The sequence below is a fragment of the Sycon ciliatum genome, chromosome 1 (genome assembly GCF_964019385.1).
Source record: "Sycon ciliatum chromosome 1, ocSycCili1.1, whole genome shotgun sequence".
Classification (NCBI taxonomy): domain Eukaryota; kingdom Metazoa; phylum Porifera; class Calcarea; order Leucosolenida; family Sycettidae; genus Sycon; species Sycon ciliatum.
This window is the reverse complement of record NC_088643.1, coordinates 28,783,342-28,802,718: the sequence shown is the minus strand read 5'-3', so window position 1 is coordinate 28,802,718 and position 19,377 is coordinate 28,783,342. Positions and strand designations below refer to the sequence as shown.

Below are 19,377 nucleotides of genomic sequence, written 5' to 3'. Positions count from 1 at the left end.
AAACTGTGTGCATTGCACGGGGAGTGATGGTTTCTTGCAGGTTTGCCCAGCGGAAGATTCGATGGACTTCTTGTGTGCTCTAGATGGTAATCGTGAGTCAGTCAAGTATCAAGTGAAGTCGGCAGGAAAAGTGCGAGATCCCACAATTCATCTCTCATCACCAAAGTGTCTACCTCTATACAATCCAGTTTATAGTGGACACATCCAGTTCGTTTGAATTTGGTACTGTTGAGGTGTGGCCAAAGTCGCCACGACTAATGTGTATCCAGCTCTGTAGCGTGTGATTGTTATTATTATCCTTGACTCTGTTTTCCTGTTTGTTGCATTCTGCTTTCCATCTGGCACATAGCGGATGCAAACAGCATTGGCTCATTCACCGACGCCGCTGCTGCAGATAGGCAGGGAAACCCGTGTTCAAACTCGATGCATGAATCCATGAATGACGCAGGTGTACAGTGGACCAGGTCACCAACTCCAGAATCCGGCAGTGAGGGCAACAGAAAGCAATGGAAGCTTACCAGAAGCTATGGTACACCGTTTGCAAAGCCGGTTAGCAGTCTTCCCGGCTCGGGTGATTTCATGTCCCACCTTGCTACAAGTCTGGAGTCAAATCGTTCCTCCGATCCGAGTAGCCGTGTAAGTTTTTGATTTAATTAATGGATGGTATCGTGTCATTGGGTATTGTAGTGTGCACAAATATGTACAGGCACTCCCTTAGGCATTACCTCGGCCATTCCCTCCGGCATTTCCCAAGTACTCCCGCAGGTATTTCCTCATGCATTCCTCCTTATACTCACAACCACCCCTAAGACTGGCCTTTCACAATGTTTAAACGCAGATGGTCTCTGAGACCGTGGTGACCCTCACACTTTCCAAACATTTCTATTTCGAAATTCGGTTCAGCGTCGATGTTCATTTGTCAAAAAAATAACGTTGAATTTTTTAACGAAAAGTTATTTTTGCAAGTTGAACATCTTGGTTTTCTTTTCGTAATCTCAGTTGACTCAGTTGCCATTGAAAGGAATAATAGCGATCATGATTGGCCGGGAATTTTAAACTTTTTGTGTTTTCGAAATATAAATTCAACGCGAAGCTCCTATTCCGCATTACAGTCAACTTTGCGTATAACGACACTCGGCGGGGCATCAGAAAGTGCCCTTATTCGCGAAGTGTCCTTATACCAAAAGTCTCATTATATGTTTTACAGTGAGATGGGACTTTGCTCTGAGCATGGAAATTCTGTCGTTATTCGCGAATTGTCGTTATATCCGCAGTCGTTATTAGCGAAGTTGACTGTACTTGTAGTACCTTACAACGGCAGAGGAGAGAGATAGTGTCCTGGCAGCACTGCTGCCTTTGTCATACGAGGATGGAGATGAGTGTACCCTGTAGTGCTGTGGGTCTACCATGGTTTACATCCAGTGCACGGACTCACATCACTACCAGTTCCATGGATCATGCCGTTTGGCAAGGCATACATTGTATGCGGGACGCTGTGTCACTGCACTCGAGACGAGCACTCACACTAGGTGTGTGATGCACTGCACGGGTACGGTGACTGATGCACCCATCACTATGAGACTACGGTCGATTGGGAATAAGGGCCAAACACTGTATCGTAGCCTCTCAGACCAAGACCATTCGATTCAGTGTCCCTAACACCACATGTTCTGAGAGTTTCAGGGCCGTTCATGCTTCTATAAGAACGAATTGACGCTTTTCGTGAAATTTTCCACACAGATTCCCATCTAGTAGGGCAGGCGCCTAGGCGCACAGCCACTCACCCAGCTTTCGGGGGAAATGCGCGCAACAAATGCCACAGGGCTATCAGAATTTTCTCTGCTAATCCGTGAACAGAGCTAGCAGCGCAAGCGAAAGCTGTAGCGTGAGCTCATTTCACTCGCACACGGGACATGCCATGCATGTGTTGCACTGCACACACTATGTAGTCACCAGTTAGTTGTACAAACACTGTGCTCGTAGATCTACATAAGTCATTATGTGCATTACATGATTTTGTAACTGATTCTACTGTGTGTATTCTACTGTGTGTATTCTACTGTGTGTATTCTACTGTGTGTATTCTACTGTGTGTATTCTACTGTGTGTATTCTACTGTGTGTATTCTACTGTGTGTATTCTACTGTGTGTATTCTACTGTGTGTATTCTACTGTGTGTATTCTACTGTGTGTATTCTACTGTGTGTATTCTACTGTGTGTATTCTACTGTGTGTATTCTACTGTGTGTATTCTACTGTGTGTATTCTACTGTGTGTATTCTACTGTGTGAGCCAGTGTGCTTGCAGTCTGTGTCCATGCTTGGCGAAAAACGGCAGCAAATCGGGAGTTTTGTTATTGGGCAGGAGATTGGGAGATTTGGCACATTTGTACCTGCAATGCTGCTTGTCTGCCGCAGCCTGTGCTGTCCTTTCTTCAGATTCTGTGTTTATGTGTTTATGTGTATGGTCCTACTGGTATACGAGACTCTACGAGTACAGTACTACTTTGAAGTGCTATATTTGGTAGTGGAGTGCTCTAGGCATTGCGCCTGGATTCTCACGGTTACTCTGGTTAAACTGTTGTGCGTGTCTTATGCAGTCTGCATCTCTGACCGGGTTATCATTGAACACAACAGCAATCCACAAGGATGACTTCAGAGTGGATATCAATATCAAGGTCAAGCTCATCTTGTTCAACAATGAAACGTCTCTGCTCTGCTTTTGGTTGAAGCGAGAACATGGTGCGCAACAGTCACCATCCCCAACGTCCAGCTTCACCGTCATTGAAAGGCAGGATGACCTGGTATGCTATTTTTCCCTCAAGGATCCTCTCTAAATAGCTATGATTTTATTGTTTGTGGGGGAGGGGGGAGGGGTTCACGTGCTGTTCTCTTCAGTATTGAATCTAAGGGCGCGTTCGAATTGTCACTCTTTGACTTCTCGAGGAGCTTCGTTTTTCTGAAGAGGTGCCCTTATTGGCCTCTTCAGAAAACGAAGCTCCTCGAAACTCCTCGAAACTCATCCGATGGGAAGGTGGATTAGTTTCGAAGAGTTTGGAATAGCTACGTCACGTAGTACATGGAGATGGTCGATCTGATCGGACGTCATCATCGCCGTGACAATTCCACTGAAAAACTATAAAATGATGGAAACCGTTCTAATGGGACACTTCAACTAATCTCTTTATAAAATTTGTTAGAACAGTTGATGAAGACAATTCGAACGCGCCCTAACAATGCTCTATGTACTCTGAAAAGAGATCATGGTGGTAAATGTGTGTTGCATGAAGAGAAAGAGAGAGAGAGAGAGAGAGAGAGAGAGAGAGAGAGAGAGAGAGAGAGAGAGAGAGAGAGAGAGAGAGAGAGAGGGGGGGGGGGGCATATGAGGAGAAATTACAAAATTTCAATTGAAAAATATCCATACTTAGTATTTATCTGGGGTATGGATGGTCCCTTAGATGGGATGCAATACTACAGTGGAGCTCAATGTTCTGCTGCTGCTGCTGCTGCTGTTGCTGCTGCTGCTGCTGCTGCTGCTGCTGCTGCTGTTGCTGCTGCTGCTGCTGCTGTTGTTGTTGTTGTTGTTGTTGTTGTTGTTGTTGTTGTTGTTTGTGTTGTTGTTGTTGTTGTTTCAAATCTTTATTCTCACGATAGCCAGTGGCCAATAAGAGATAATAGTGTAAGAAAGGAGAAAGAGTGAGGAAGAATTGGGTGGGCAGAGCCTAGGGGTTAATGACTAGTGCTGAAACGAGTACGCCGAGTACTCGAGTACCCGCTCGTTGAGTACTCGACTCGATATCAAAAAAGGACTCGATAAATAAATAAATAAAATAAAAAACTAAAAAAAACTTGATAGCAACGTACACGTCCGTCGTGGCTTTGCAATGAAAATTTGTGTTTATTGAAGGATATTGAATTGTATAAATGGTGTGCAAAAAATGGGTATGTTGTACTGACATATATGTGCATGATTGCTTATAGAGTACTCGATACTCGACTCGATAGTGACAGTACTCGCTCGATAGCTTATAGAGTACTCGTTTCAGCACTATTAATGACTACTTAAGTGTACGGGCAGGGGTGGTCGCTACACGAGCATACAGAGTTGTGCAACAGCTTGTTGTTGTTATTGTTGTCGTCATTGTTGTTGTCCTTGTCGCTGTCGTTATTGTCGCCGCCATTGTGCAAGTATCTGCACATGCTGTAGCTGTTGCCCAAGGGGAGGGGGGGGGGGGGGTACCGCAGGAACAGCACTATCCCTGATTATACTCTGCACGTGCATGTACATACTTAGAGATGCCGCTTGTGATCTATACACCAATGTCTATACCCTTGTTCCTGAACACATGATTCTTCTCTACTCAGAATAAACTATTGGCAGAGGCAGCCTTCAAGGGCCCCTATGCTGAAGCCTACACTAACATCAGAACTATCGGGAGCGGTGCATTCGGTGATGTCAAGCTGGCGTACCAGAACTCCACTGGTGATGAGGTGTGTGTACATGTGCTGCAAGGCCAGAATGTTCAATGAATAACTGCAGACAGAGTGCATCACCGCAAAAACATAATCATTTGCGAATACAAGTTGACTTGCAAGAATTGTTTTGCCGATTTCAGTCATTGTGTGAGGTTTGTTTTCCTGTCGTAATTTAGCTCGGTAATTCTTCCTCTATATTTTCAACTATGATCCATTCACAGCTTCGAAAATCTAGTTTGGGCAGAATTTAGGCTCAATGCCCATTTCTTGATTTCATAATTTGGATTTGGATACTGCAACTCCATGCATTGTTGTGTTGAAAGTTTAGCTTCAAGAAGCTGTGATGTTCTTGTCACACATCTTATTTAAAGCTACACTGTGGAAACTCAATTATTTCTGAATAGACGAGTTGAATTCTGGTGTTTGCCAATTCATGTTTTCACAGGTCATAGTCAAGTGTATTGGGAAGAAAGATGTTCTATCATGCGGCTGGACACACATCACGCTAGAGCAGAGGGATCAATTCAACATTATCACGCAGCAGTCCTTCTTTGATGCCACCGACTCAGTTCCAACCGAGCTCTTTCTCCTCCGCACGCTAGAGCATCCCAACATTGTCAGCGTATGTCCGTGTATTCGAATGTGCTGTCTGTAGCATGTTTATAGTGAAGAGACTTTTGTCCAAGTAGTCAAAGCATCAGTGCCAGAGTTTCTGTAAAGTATTGTTGTTTGTCTATGTGCCTAGGTGGCTGGCCAGCTCAAGTTTGTCTATGTGCCTAGCTGGCTGGCCAGCTCAAGTTTGTCTATGGGGCTAGCTGGCCAGCTCAAGTGGGTGCCGGAATAGCAGCAATATGTCATGTGGCATTTTTTCAGCAATGGGCAACTTTTGGTGATTTTAGCTGAAAGGAATATATTCGTAAAAAACTGTGTCCTTGTCCTTACAAAAACTGTGTCCTTGTCCTTACAAAAGGTATCACTCCGTTCAGCATGTGACTGATGTTATCTGACTTGAAACTCTAGTCTCTGAAATCATGTTAAAATCGACGCTAAATTGTTAAATTGTTAGAGATTCCAGAGAATACTACTCCAGCTGTATTTCTGTTGGATAGCATTGGTGGTAGATACACGCCTGCGCACACACTCTTTTTCAGCTGCAAAGTTACAAACTGGCACCCCAGTTTGTGCATGGTGCATGGCATTCGTTACAAATCCCTCCCCCCCCCCCCCCCCCCTTCAAAAGCAACAACAAAACAATTATGTTTGATTGTACCCATCTTCTAGTATGTGGTGTACTTTTCAACTTACACACCGACACGCACAAGTTTCGTCTGCACCTACAGTCCATTCATAAAAAGATGGGCTCTGGCTCTGGCGAGCTCCCGTATTTGGCGATTTTTCGTGATTTCATCGTACACAGTGCAGTGCTGCGAAATTTGAAATTTGAAAAAGGGTCCAAAAAGGGTACCTGAACTGGGGTTAGAACCGCACCATGCACTGTTAATACATGTTGCAGACGGGGTCAAACGGCCTGGATTTTTATGGTTTTTCCCAATTCAATGCTTTGGGGGCAAAACCTGGCCGAAATCCTATTCTTGTTATGGCTTGCTTTTTGGCGAAAAAAACTTCAGAAACATAATTGGAAGAGGATTCCATAGAGGATTGCAGAAAAAAATTCTAAAAAAACTCAACGTTTGACCCATTTATGGCCAAAAGCTAGAAGTTCATTTTTTTCTGAATGGACTGTAGGGTTTTTTTAAAAGAAAGAGATTTTCTCGTAGCTCCTTTGGCCTGATAACCAACGACAGCATGCCACCGAAATGAAGTTCACGCATCTCTCAATGATTTTTACCCATTGAGAATGAGATTTTGTCATTAGCAAGGTCAAAACATTCCCTGAGGGTTAGGTGAGTTTGAGATCATCGGAGGACGTATTCAGAAAGTAATACTCCTGACTTATTCAGAGGGTAATACTCCTGACTTATTCAGAGAGTACTACTCCTGACTTATTCAGAGAGTAATACTCCTGACTTATTCAGAGAGTAATACTCCTGACTTATTCAGAGAGTAATACTCCTGACTTATTCAGAGAGTAATACTCCTGACTTATTCAGAGAGTACTACTCCTGACTTATTCAGAGAGTAATACTCCTGACTTATTCAGAGAGTAATACTCCTGACTTATTCAGAGAGTAATACCGATACTCCTGACACTCACCCTGCATGTATTGACTTTCCTTGCTGCAATGTTCTGTTTTCTGTATGCAGCTCATCGACGTATTCGAAACGGAACACTTCTACCAGCTTGTCATGGCCAAACATGGAGAAGGCATGGATCTCTTCGAGTTTATTGACCATGAACCAGCAGTAAACGAACCTCTCGCATTCTTCATATTTTCTCAGGTTTGTTTTCTCGTATGAGACTGGTTTCTGTCGCTCTCCTCTTCAGAATTCCGAACACTGAACAGTTAGGTCTTCTAGTTCTCTCTTGTTTCCACCTGATTGAGATGTACTGAACTATAGGCAGGACGTTCATACGTGTACCTATACAATCATGTACTAGTAGACATGTACGATACTCAATCTTTGGACAGTGTCAGGTCTGGTTAGCGGAGGTCAGAGTGACAGGCCCGAATGAAGTCTAGTCAACAAGAAAGCATTTTCAAATTGACGATGTGCCATGTACAATGTACAATACACTTTGTGTACAATACAAGTAATTGTAACTACTTGAAGTACTTTGGAACTCGGATGTTGAGCCAATAATAAATGTAGAAAGGAAAAGCACATATGGAAACAAGTTAAGAGTAACTCTCCATCGCTGTAACCAGATACTATATACAGTCAGAAAGTGCAACAACTAGGCACAAAACTTACTGAGATATTCGACGTCCTGACACCTAGCTTCAACACATCTCCGTAGCGCTAACTGACAGCCTTCCAACTCGGAAGGTTCAAGGAATGGAGATGTGTTGAAGCTAGGTGTCAGGACGTCGAATGTCTCAGTAAGTTTTGTGCCTAGTTGTTGCACTTTCTGACTGTATATAGTATCTGGTTACAGTAATGGAGAGTTACTCGTTTCCATATGTCCTTTTCCTTTCTACTTGAAGTACTGTAGGTTTTAGTGCAATGGGCTGGCTACATTTTGCTTGGCTGCTCTCACGTCCCATTTTCTGTAGCATAGAGCTCTCCTCGCAGGAACAATGGTATGTGTATGTGTGCACGCCTGTGTGTGTATGTGTGTGTGTGTGTGTTTGTGTGATTTTCTTCCTTCTCTTGCGATGTACATAACGTTAATGTTACATGATACTTGGTTTCATGGTGTGTGTGGCTGATCTTAAAGCACATTGACCGGTTTACCCGTGTTGCTTTGCATTCTGCGGCTGTGTTTGTGTTGTTCACCCTTCTTCTATGCATTATATGTACTATGCAGGTTGTAGATGCTGTGGATTACCTTCACCAGAGGAACATCATTCATCGAGATATCAAGGTATGGCGTGATCTTGGTGGACAGTTTATTTTAATTAAAGGAAAGCTCTTCCCCATTTGGCTACATTGCACTCACTCCGCCCCATTCTGATTCGGTCTTTTCACTTGTTTGGGATATGAGAGATTGAAGCTGCTGTATAAAGGAATCTGCTATCCTGATTCTCTTGCTGTTGTGGTGTGCTGACAGTGGTGCATGGTCGGCCTAGGGATGCAATGGTGGTGTGGAAACTTTGAAAGTGAGATAACTAGTACATTCAAGAAATAGATTATGATCATGCTTTCGACCATAATGAGTGAACGGGTTAATCTGTTTTAGGCAATCCATTATGGACTAAGAAGGTCAGTGAAGGCATTCGACTATTGGAATTTCAGTGGAAGCATTGTTTCACTGCACACATGTGCCACATGGAATGGTTGGGGCATGCACACATGTGCCACATGGAATGGTTGGGGCATGCACACACCTACCGCATCCAATAAGTCGAAAATTAGTACTAGGGGTGAAACAATTATACCGAATACTCGAGCACTCGCTCGGTTAAAAAAGTAATTATCGTACTCGGAATAAATCAGAGTACTCGTTCATACATGGTGCATGCATTCACCACAGAAATCTGCAGTTTCAGAGCAGCAGTCGGCAGATATTGATGTGCAGACTGTGTGGTGAACATTTGTTCACGAGTAGAGAGCCCAAATGACCCACCAACCAATATACCCGAGAAAAATGACTGCTACTCGGTTCAATCAGGGTTGTATCATGTGATTTTAAGGCCCTTGGTGTGCAATTTTTAGGAGATGAAGAATACTCGAATACTCGAATATTCGATCGGAGAGAATCAGAGTACTCGAACTCGGGATCTCAATGCCGGCTTCCACCCCTAAAAATTATTCTCGGCTTTTTGGCCTTTTCCGTCCTTTGCGAAGTTTGACTACAGCTTCGACTCTCAAACCCAGTTTCTGTAACAGTGTGACTGCAACTGCCGCATCACAGCTGTTACTCGCCAGCTTACTAAGGTTATTGGCTGTTACGGGCTGTCAGTGCAATGTGCAATGCATGCAATGCATGCAATTCATGTAGTAATTTGTAAATAACCGTCTTGTTCTAAAACCAATGTGGAATCCAACAACGCCGTCCTTCTATGTGTGTGCTGAACGGTTACAGTTTCTGTCAGAACTTCCGAAATTTGGAATGCCAAACGTGTATAATATCACTGCTTCTCCAGTGCTCCCTCAAAACGTTCTTTTGTTTAATTATATATCAAGTCGTTCTTGCCAAGTTGCCGAGTACTTTCAATGTTTGTCGTGGGGTGATATCTCCTGCAGGATGAAAACATCATTATAGATCGAAACTTTCGAGTTAAGTTAATAGACTTCGGCTCTGCAGCAATCATGAAAGAAGGCCAGCTGTTTGATTTATTCTGTGGCACCGTAGAGTACTGCTCACCGGAAGTCCTCTCCGGAAACAAGTAAGTCATTGTCAAATGTCAATGCATCTGCTGTGTCCCCACAGCCACCTGACCCCATCGTCAAAGTGCTCTGTTTAGATATTGCCCTCGGCAAAATCATGTCATAATCAAAATTAGATTATTCCCGTAGCTATGCAAAAGACGTTACTTCAGTAACGTCTGGCGCTAGCCAGGGTCCACACAGCTTTAATTTCGTGTTTGTTTGTGCCATCGACATGCCTGGCGGTATCCCGTACCTGTCCCGTACCGTACCATCAAAGACATCAATACGGTGTTGGACGGTATAAGGATGTCGTATAGCATGTCGTACAACAGTACGATGAAATTGTGGAAGATACCAGCGACCGCTTGGGAACGGTGAACATTACAACGGTCTTATTGTGAGTGAGAGTCAGGCCAAGTTTCTGAAGATCAGTAGCAAGTGCTATCCCGAGCATTATGTTAGCATTACAAAAGCATAGACAGGATGCGTATTGTAGGAGACTCAAGTTGCTGAAGATCAGTAGTCATTGCTGATAACGTGCAGAAAACTAAATCCGCAGCCTCCTTTGCCGTCGGACAGGATGCATATTATAGGAGACTGTAAAGTTATGTAAAGTGCTCCACAGCCAACCATGCATTCGGCCGTCAGCAACAGTTAAGCACAAGCACACTATCAAGGCAAGTACATTCAGGGGCGTCGGAACCGGTGCGGCAGGTGCGGCTAAAGCCGCACCAATAATTTTCGAAGTTTTATTTTTTATTTTTTACATTTCAACCGTGTTGGCTTGTCGACTCTTGTACAGGTACCATGTTTTACATCGACAATGCGGTGTATCATCAGCATGCATATTCTTATTTCTCATATTATTCTGTAGCGTTAAAATATGGCCTTTCAGGCCCAATTTTCAAATTTTTTCCCGGGGGACAACCCCCCGACCCCCCTCTCACACTTTCGCCGCACCAATGTCAAACTCCTTCCGACGCCCCTGACATTATTGTATTATTGTATCGTATTGTATGGAATATAATTTTACCTCGTTGGGTCAGCTGAGGCCAGAAAATCCGACTATGAGGGGCAATTTTAATAACATGCATGATGAGCTAGGCAAAAAGCATAGCGTAGGGCCCTGAGCTTCCAAGCTCTCTCGTTTATTATTTTTGTTGACTACATCTACTATAAGTACGAAGTTTCGTTTGGAATTAACTTTCCCTATATTCGTTATGGGGTACAAAATAACTAATGTTTGTACCAAACCAAAGTGACCCCTTCTGAACGTTCGGGGTGACATACCTCGACCAAAAACGAAATTTAGTACGTAACGAACCTGCTGGTGGAGTGATGTAACGAAAGATTTCTTAAACGAAAATTTGTACTTATACAGTAGTGTAAGATTGGCCAGGCACTAGCATTGCAATCAGTGTAAGATTGGCCAGGCACTAGCATTGCAATCAGTGTAATCCCGGACCAACGCATATGGCCGATTGGTTTGCAGGCCTGCCTGCGAATCATGAGGTCCCGAGTTCAAGACCCGCGCTGGTAGCAGGGAGTGTGTAAGTATGATTTACAGCCCGAGTACAAGCGAGTACAAGGGCAATACCGGCTGATACATGACCGAACGGCGTCAGCCGTGAGGTCATGTATCAGCCGGTATTGCCCGTGTACGAGCGCGTACGAGGTGCTGTAAATCATTTATTGCATGCTTGTAACCCTACATTCCATATACAGCAGAACAAGGCATGTTCAAGTTCAGTTGACTGTGCATGCGGAGGTACACGTACACGTGTTTGTGGTTTTGAAAATTAGTTTATTTCTTTACAACATTGATAGTGATGTGATTCGTGATTGTACACGAAGAATAGGAACACGCCTGGAAAACACTAGCGCCTTGCTGGGTCTCCAGTTTGTTGAGCTCTTCGGCGGAGCAGCTGCTGATCAGGGCATCGATGTCCAAGCACTCATCAGGTTAGACGGCTTGGGCCGCGACAGGTTCGGAATATATCGGCGGCTGGAACAACAGGTCCAGGTCGATTCCGGCAAGCTCAGGATGTATGTCGGTCGTGCTTGCACTGCTTGGGCCGTCGAGCAATGATACTGCCTTGAGCTTGTCACATTCAGACGGCCTGTTGTAATGGGTTAGTGACTGTTGGCACGTGTGTCCCGATACACCCATTATCGTTGAAGGGGACACACTCTGGCGGCACATTTCAGTGATCGTGGATGCTCTCACTGAGTGATTGGTATATCGTTGATACAATGAACACTTAACAGACAATATTCTCAGGAGACCACCCAGCGTATTCTTGCCAACAGGCTTGCCATTGTACCAGATCTGTGCTTCAGTTGTAGCTTTTTTCTTGACTTGTTGAAACAGCCTTGTCCTGCCAGATGACGAGGTTGGCAGCTTGCTCACCAGCAGTTTAAATGCCTTGACGTGAGCAGGATTTACAATGCGCCCATCAGACACACTGTCAGATGTGCCGATCGAACCTTGATGGTTCTTAGACTTCATGGAAGTTGTCATTTTGATGTACTCACCAAATTCTGCGTCGTTGCAAACTTCAAAATCCTCCGCACACATGTCAGACTGACACTCTCGACCACGTAAACAAAACTGTTTGGTGATTGCAAACCACACCATCTCCGCCAGTGCGATAGGGTCGGTCTCGTAGTTTGCGAGGAAATAGGAATTTAATTTTGCCTGATCCTCGTGACAAATGGCATCTTTGTGGTTGACTTCCTGGAGGTTGCCATCCTGTTTCATCTTCTTGATAAAGGCATTTAGAGCAATATTTGCTTGCTGGAACTCTTTGTCCGTGATGATGTTCATTGTGCGTTGATGTTCTGTTAGCTGACGTTGAATTGCGGCACGAAATGAAATCAGGCTTGCCTTGCTATACAATTTTTTTCCAATTTTCGGTCGAATCCCGACGTATGCGTGCTTCAAAACGCCTGCAAGGTCCGATGCTGATACCGTTGCCAGATCACAGGAGATCTTTCGAGTTCGGCAATACTCGTCCAGGACGACGAGCCATTTCTTGGTGATGGCGGACGTGTTCCGGTTTTTTGTATCGGAGATCATGTTGTCAATGTCTTCATCAGTGATCTCCTCGAACCGACAGGCCTCAACGCTCGCGTTCTCTTCACTGACTTCACCATTTGAGCTACTAGTACTACCACTGCAGGGATGAATTTATCCTGTATCGCATCGCAGTTTGCGATGCAAAATCGATCTACTGCTACTCAAAAGTCACCGTGATTCGCAGGAAACTGCGATACATACAGACTATCTATGCCTAGCCTGCACTGTCAAGTAGCATGCATACAGTGCAGTGTATGTGGTGCAGGCACTCTCAATCTGCGTGCACATTTATGATTCAGTCGTTTTTTTGCAAATGGGCTTTCAGGCATCACTCTCAAGAAGGACAATGTGGTAAACACCCAACCTTCAAAGAAAAATGCTAATCAAAATCAAAGACTGCTACACAATTGTGATTTTGTATAGCAGAAACTGCTATGCAAAAATATGACAATAAATTCATCCCTGTACCAGTATGGGCATCTTCCAACAAATTTGGAGCTGGTTTGTCTGGTAAGTTATCCTTTTCCATATTTACATCAGTATCACCACGTATCAAAACTGTAACCTACACAAGGTAAGTGGATTTGGCATACTGTGAATGCGCATGCGTGAGCGAGCAGATTCAGCGGGCAATAAACCGGTCAATACGCAGAATTCCTGCCCGCAGCTGTGCGGGCAATACTCAGAAATACAGACCGCTTGCGGAGGGCGCTGATTGGCCGTAGTACGGACAACCCTCACGTGACATGCAATAAAAAGACTTTTTATGCGTGTTGAACTTTGCTGAAACCCACGGTCAACTGGGTACTCACAGCTCGGAGTGAGAATAACAAGGATGCAGTTTACAGGGTTATAGGCCGTTACATGCCCGATTGGTTGAGAGACTAACCTCCTCTCCCTGACTCACTTGTGAGGTCTGCATTCGCCACTAAGGTGAACAGGCATACTGGTGGCCTGTGGATGGGAAGGCTAGTTTGTGTCGCGGATCCCGCGAATATTATTATTGTTAATCATGGGCAAGCTCTTGTCACAGGATGTAATCACGGGCAAACTCTTGTCACACTAGCATTGTAATCATGAGCAAGCTCTTGTCACAATCATGGCCAAGCTCTTGTCACAGGAAATGTCTACCATTGTAATCATGGGCAAACTCTTGTCACGGGAAATGTCGTGCATGCAAGGGTAGGCGCTTGCCCGCAACTTTACTGTGCAAATACATGTACTGACTCTCTCTGGGATGGCTTGAGTTACAATGCAATGCGCTCCGAAATGTGAATTTGCCGGTGAAGTTGTGTGCACACTTTCTTCTGTCAAGGCATGATGGCATTATTTTGCTACTGGCTACTGACTCAACTGCATTGTGCTGGGACCAAAGTAACGGGTGCCGCTGTGTGTTGCTTTGTATGTGTGCACATGTCTGGTATCCATCTTGCAGGTACCGTGGTCCTGAGCTGGAGATGTGGACACTAGGTGTTACTCTCTATACGCTAGTTTTCTTTGAAAACCCGTTTAAGGACGCCGATGACATCATTGGTGGCCATCTTGATCCTCCATTTGTTGTCTCCCCACGTAAGTTCTCACAGATGCTCACAGATAGTGCAGCTGACAAGTGCACTGGATTGATTATGTTTCCGGGAGTATTCCACCCTGAAAATTCTGCATTATAAGGAGCATGGTCTGGTGGCCTGGTGTATCTCTGCGGATATAACGACAATTTGCGAATAACGATAGAATTCCCATGCCCAGAGCAAAGTCCCATCTAACTGTAATACATTATAATGAGGCTTCGGGTATAAGGACACCTAGCGAATAAGGACACTTTTCTGATGCCCCGCCGAGTATGGTTATACGCAAAGTTGACAGTACATGAATCCAGCACGAGCACATTCTACAGCTGTGATTTCCATTGAGAACTCTCCATCCCAGGATCTGTAGAACTCTCCATCCCAGGATCTGTAGAACTCTCCATCCCAGGATCTGTAGAACTTTCCATCCCAGGATCTGTAGAACTCTCCATCCCAGGATCTGTAGAACTCTCCATCCCAGGATCTGTAGAACTTTCCATCCCAGGATCTGTAGAACTCTCCATCCCAGGATCTGTAGAACTCTCCATCCCAGGATCTGTAGAACTCTCCATCCCAGGATCTGTTGAAAGACTAAAGCAGTACAACATGCATGCACCTTTGCAGCATGATCTGATAACGCCACCTACATGCATACCACAGACCTACATGCATACCACAGACCTCATGAAATCTGCGGACAGAACTGTTTCGTCCTTTGTGGATTCATCAGGGCAGCGCAGCACAGAGAAAATGAGGTCGAACCTGATAGGAATGAAAAATAAATTTTCCAACGCCAGATTTATGTGACTCCACACGACTGATCACATAGCATGGGGCTGTGTTCCCTAAAACCCAGACCCAGATTTAAAGCAGGCAAGTGCTCAAACTGACAAGTCAGTGAGCTCTGCGTAACGCAAACAGCAAAGGCACTACCCCACATGGGAGTGCTCATCTACTACATGAGCAGGAGAGAGAAATACTATAGACCTACACTGTAAGTACACTGTAAGTACACTGTAAGTACACTGTAAGCGGAATTGTCACGCAATGTCAACTTCTCTCATCCTCCACTTCATACTGCCATAGACTGCAGTTGCATGCTCTTGGGAGTTTATGCACTCTTGCTGGTCTTGCTGCGGGTTACAGTACACTGCACAAGCTGCTGGCACTGCACCTGCATGATGCTTTTACTTACTGAAGACAGTTCAATGGTGATGATGCCATTGACGAAAACTGGATCTGTTCCCAAGTCGTGCTTTTAAGTGCATCGTTCTACTTCAAAAACTAAAAACTATGTGTTTGTTCACAGGTCTGACCCGGGTGCTCTTGTGGCTGCTGCATCCCGACCCGAAGAGCCGCTGCACTATCCCACAATTGCGTGAATGCTCGTGGATGAAGCAAACAGTTGACTCTGGCTTGTATCATTTTGAAGATGTCCTCAACAACCGGGGGTAAGTTCATGGAAATGCTGGCCAGTGCCCCCTCCCCCCCCCCCCCCCTGCAACACCACACACACACACACACACACACACACACACACACACACACATACATACATACGAAGAGCTTGAGAACAAAACACGGTATATCCATTTTGGCACTTTTCGGGTAAAGTCGAAATTCTGTTCTGACTTTGCCTTACATCCCATCCCAATGGAAATTTGGATTTAGTACCAGAAGGAATACTGGACCCCAAACACCATGTCATCAAAAATCCACACCTCTCAGATTTTGATATTTTTTGAATTTTTCACCTTCTTTTTGGCAAAGCGCAGTATATCCGGGTGGGAATATAGGAACAAGACGCCCTCTCCCAGCAGGAGACAAAATAACTGACTCACTCATACCATCGAATGTCACCTCCGCCACGCTGATGGCTAAGACAAGAGCTTCGACAGCGTCAGGAAGAAGAGAAAGCTAACTTGACAGCCATAAGTCGAGTCAAGCGCTCGTTCAAAAAAATAATTCGAACTAATTTGAAAAAATGACAAAAAGCAGTGTTCTGCGCGTTCTGAACACCACGCGCGCTGCCCACGACTGTGTAACTATGACAACTGGCGTATACCGTAGTTCCGCGCATAAAAGCCAATGGGCCTATATCCGGATATAAGCCCACCTCCGTTTATAGGCCCATGGGCTAATAAACAGACCCAAACACCGTAGTACAGTGCAGACTACATTACCAGTACCGGTACGTACAGTAGGCGGACAACCGCGCACGGACTTGTACTTTTTCGCGTGCCAGCTGCCTTCAAAATTAGAATATAGGCCCAGGGCTAAAAAACGAACCAATATTACCGATTTTTTTCCCGGAAAATGCATTATTTCGTATATTAGCCCATGGGCTTATATGCGCGGAACTACGGTACTGCGTTTTGAAAAAAATCCTAGCCGGATATACAGCGTTCTGCTCTGAAAGCGACTGTTTGAATGGGGTTTTCTGTAGGATGTACTGCGTTTTCGCCAAAAATGACCTCGCCATCAAATTCAGCTCGATGTCATCTTTCAGATGGGTCAAAAATCTCGATTTTGAAGATTTGGCGCATACAGCGTTTTGTTCTCAAGCTTACACAACAGTGTTGTGTATTACGCTCTGCCTTTGTGGTGTTGAGCACTGTCAGCACTCTGGGTACATCCTTCGGTGTTCTCAAGCTTATTATTACATACATACATACATACATACACTAGTCAGAACAACAGATGGCTTGATCAGTCACAACTTAAAGTTTCATGCCATCTCAGGCACTCATCAGGTGATATGAACATCAAGAAAAATAACCCACTATTTAAACACTGAATCGGATATGAGTTGATAGCGCCCCTAGCGTTTTCTGTTATCCTTGTCCCGCCATACTGGGCTTTAAATAGTGGGTTATTTTTCATGGTGGGTTATTTTTCTTGATGTTCATATCACTTGATGAGTGCCTGAGATGGCATGAAACTTTAAGTTGTGACTGATCAAGCCATCTGTTGTTCTGACTAGTGTGTCACGGCTCTACCTTCCCGGTATCGAGCTCTCTTGGATTTCTGCTGGAATTCACAACAGTGTACATACATACATACATACATACATACATACGCACACTCTCCCTCACTACCTTGTTCTCTATTTCTCACCGTAGATTCTTATTACTAGAGGCGAAACAAGGGTTGATATTCCTTGTTCGAGCACTCGGGGAAAAACTGAGCGAGTACTCGAGTGATCTTGAGTAATCCTTTTCTCTGTCATGGATTTGTGTTGAGTTGTGTTTAGTTGTGGCAGTTCTGCACTTGAACTCGTAGTTGCAGTTTGCACATGTCATGCCCCTGAGCTGCATATTACCTGAGTTATGCTGCCAGGACATGAACAGACAGCAGAGGAGCGGCATTTTGGCTCCTTGCATACAGTGTGACAGTGTGACAGTGTGAGGATAATTTCCGCCTGCATACACATGCTATTAAAACCACGTTTGGTAATTTTTTACAAGTACTCGCTCGCAAAAATACTTCAAGCGAGCACTCGATGAATCGGTTTACTAGTTTGACCCCTAACTGGCCCTAAGTCTTGCTGATGCCTCATTCCAGTCCCAGGTACAAACATTTGGTTCATCTGTTCAGAGAAGCATAGGTGTAACTTGTAGTACTGTATTTCCCTTGCTATAAGTTGCACTGCAATTGTCAGGTCTCTGCCACATGGTTTGAGTGTGTTCACATCAGTAATCTATCGCATTCAATGGTAAGTACACCCCTTCTTCAACCTTGGGATTTGCTAAGTGTCACTTACATTAAATTTTAGGGAAATACGCTCTGCATTGCCTTTTTGGTAACGTCACAAACTTACATCCATTGTATCTCCTTCTGTTCTGATTCATGCAGTCCATCGGTTAGGCCAGGACATCCTTGAAATTCTCGCAGGTTACCCCTATACAGCAACAGCAACAACAACAAGACTTGTGCTGTCTGGGTTCCTGTATGGCTGCACTAGTCTGATTGACTTGTGCTGTCTGTGTTCCTGTATGGCTGCACTAGTCTGATTGTTGCAGCAGACTATACACTAAAAATCACTTTCGAAACCCTGCACAGGCAGCACCCGTGAGCTGAGACAGAGGCTATTTACATCACTTTCCAGGCTGCTAACTTGATGGGTTCTGTAGTTGCCAAAATGTGTCTCCGAATCACATTCCATATCTGCTCTGATACAGTAACGTTAGAAGATGCGTTAGATCTCCCCCTCCATATTAGGTATGCACTTTACACAACTTGATGTATTTGCTTGCATGTGCTATGCTTGCAGCAACAGCATTAGCAAAGTGGGTGTTCTCCCTGGCCTAGTGCATAGATACATGGAATCAGAGATATTTTAGCTGGTGCACTGCATGCATAGCGTGTATACTGTGGAGTAGACCAGCATAGGACATGCACCACGGTGCCTTTTTCAAATTCATTTCCACCAACAAAACATTAATAATTATGATAGCCGTGTTATTGTTAGAGTTATATCTGCCTGTTCTAAACATCTCGCTCAACAATACAAAAGATGCTCTTGCATGCCCTGCATACAACTATATGCTAGCACATACATTATTATTATACTGGATGGCTGAGTACACCCTCACATGCACATACAAACTTATTCAAGCATGCCCACACGCTCGCTATGACTGCACCTGAGCGCTCAATACTACACATTGCAGACCGCATTGCATAAGGTCATCCCTACACTATTATACCACCTCTAAAGGCCAGGGAAATTGTCCTGACATGTACAATTTTATCTCACAACGCATCTGTCATGCTGAAGTCACACACACACACACACACACACACACACACACACACCAAAAATTCCTCTCTTGAACCGCAACAAGTTATTATTGCTGTATTTATAAACTACTCACAAAGTGAACGTATTCCAGGCACCTGGGAACTGTATAGCTTCCTTTCAGTTAACGAGAGAACTCTTGTGGGTGTACTGTTTTCTGGATGTGCATGGGGATGTACACTGGGGTACTCCGGAATCTTGCCATCACAACTATGTCATGATTCTAGCCAGGTCAAAATAGTGGGGGGGGGGGGGGGGGGGCATGGGAAAGTTACTGCCACAACCCACTTTTCCATTTTCTAAAAATGTCTTGCCATGCAACCTGCAATGCATGGGGCAAACCCCCAACTTCACCCCAAACAAATGTGCATCATTTTATGAACCTTCTACAATAGTAGTGACCATAGACTGCATTTTCGTTGAATGGCATGAAAAAAACAGCACTTTTTCACAGAGGGGTATTCAATTAGCAGTGGCGTGTCCAGGATTTGGCTGAGGGGGGGGGGGGGGGGTTGCGGCCGG

General features: G+C 44.5%; 1 protein-coding gene across 1 annotated transcript in view; it reads left to right on the top strand.

Annotated features, from left to right (window-relative positions):
* Positions 1-18,965, top strand: part of LOC135821628 (PAS domain-containing serine/threonine-protein kinase-like) — a 54,739-nt gene extending 35,774 nt beyond the window's left edge. Inside the window, exons 7-16 of the mRNA XM_065334626.1 lie at positions 350-636; positions 2,600-2,803; positions 4,365-4,490; positions 4,921-5,097; positions 6,741-6,875; positions 7,906-7,962; positions 9,285-9,427; positions 13,925-14,058; positions 15,364-15,505; positions 17,910-18,965. Of these exons, the coding sequence (XP_065190698.1) occupies positions 350-636; positions 2,600-2,803; positions 4,365-4,490; positions 4,921-5,097; positions 6,741-6,875; positions 7,906-7,962; positions 9,285-9,427; positions 13,925-14,058; positions 15,364-15,505; positions 17,910-17,937 (1,433 nt within the window). The 3' untranslated portion in view covers positions 17,938-18,965. The remainder of the gene's footprint in view (positions 1-349; positions 637-2,599; positions 2,804-4,364; positions 4,491-4,920; positions 5,098-6,740; positions 6,876-7,905; positions 7,963-9,284; positions 9,428-13,924; positions 14,059-15,363; positions 15,506-17,909) is intronic.
* The last annotated feature ends 412 nt before the right edge of the window (positions 18,966-19,377 follow it).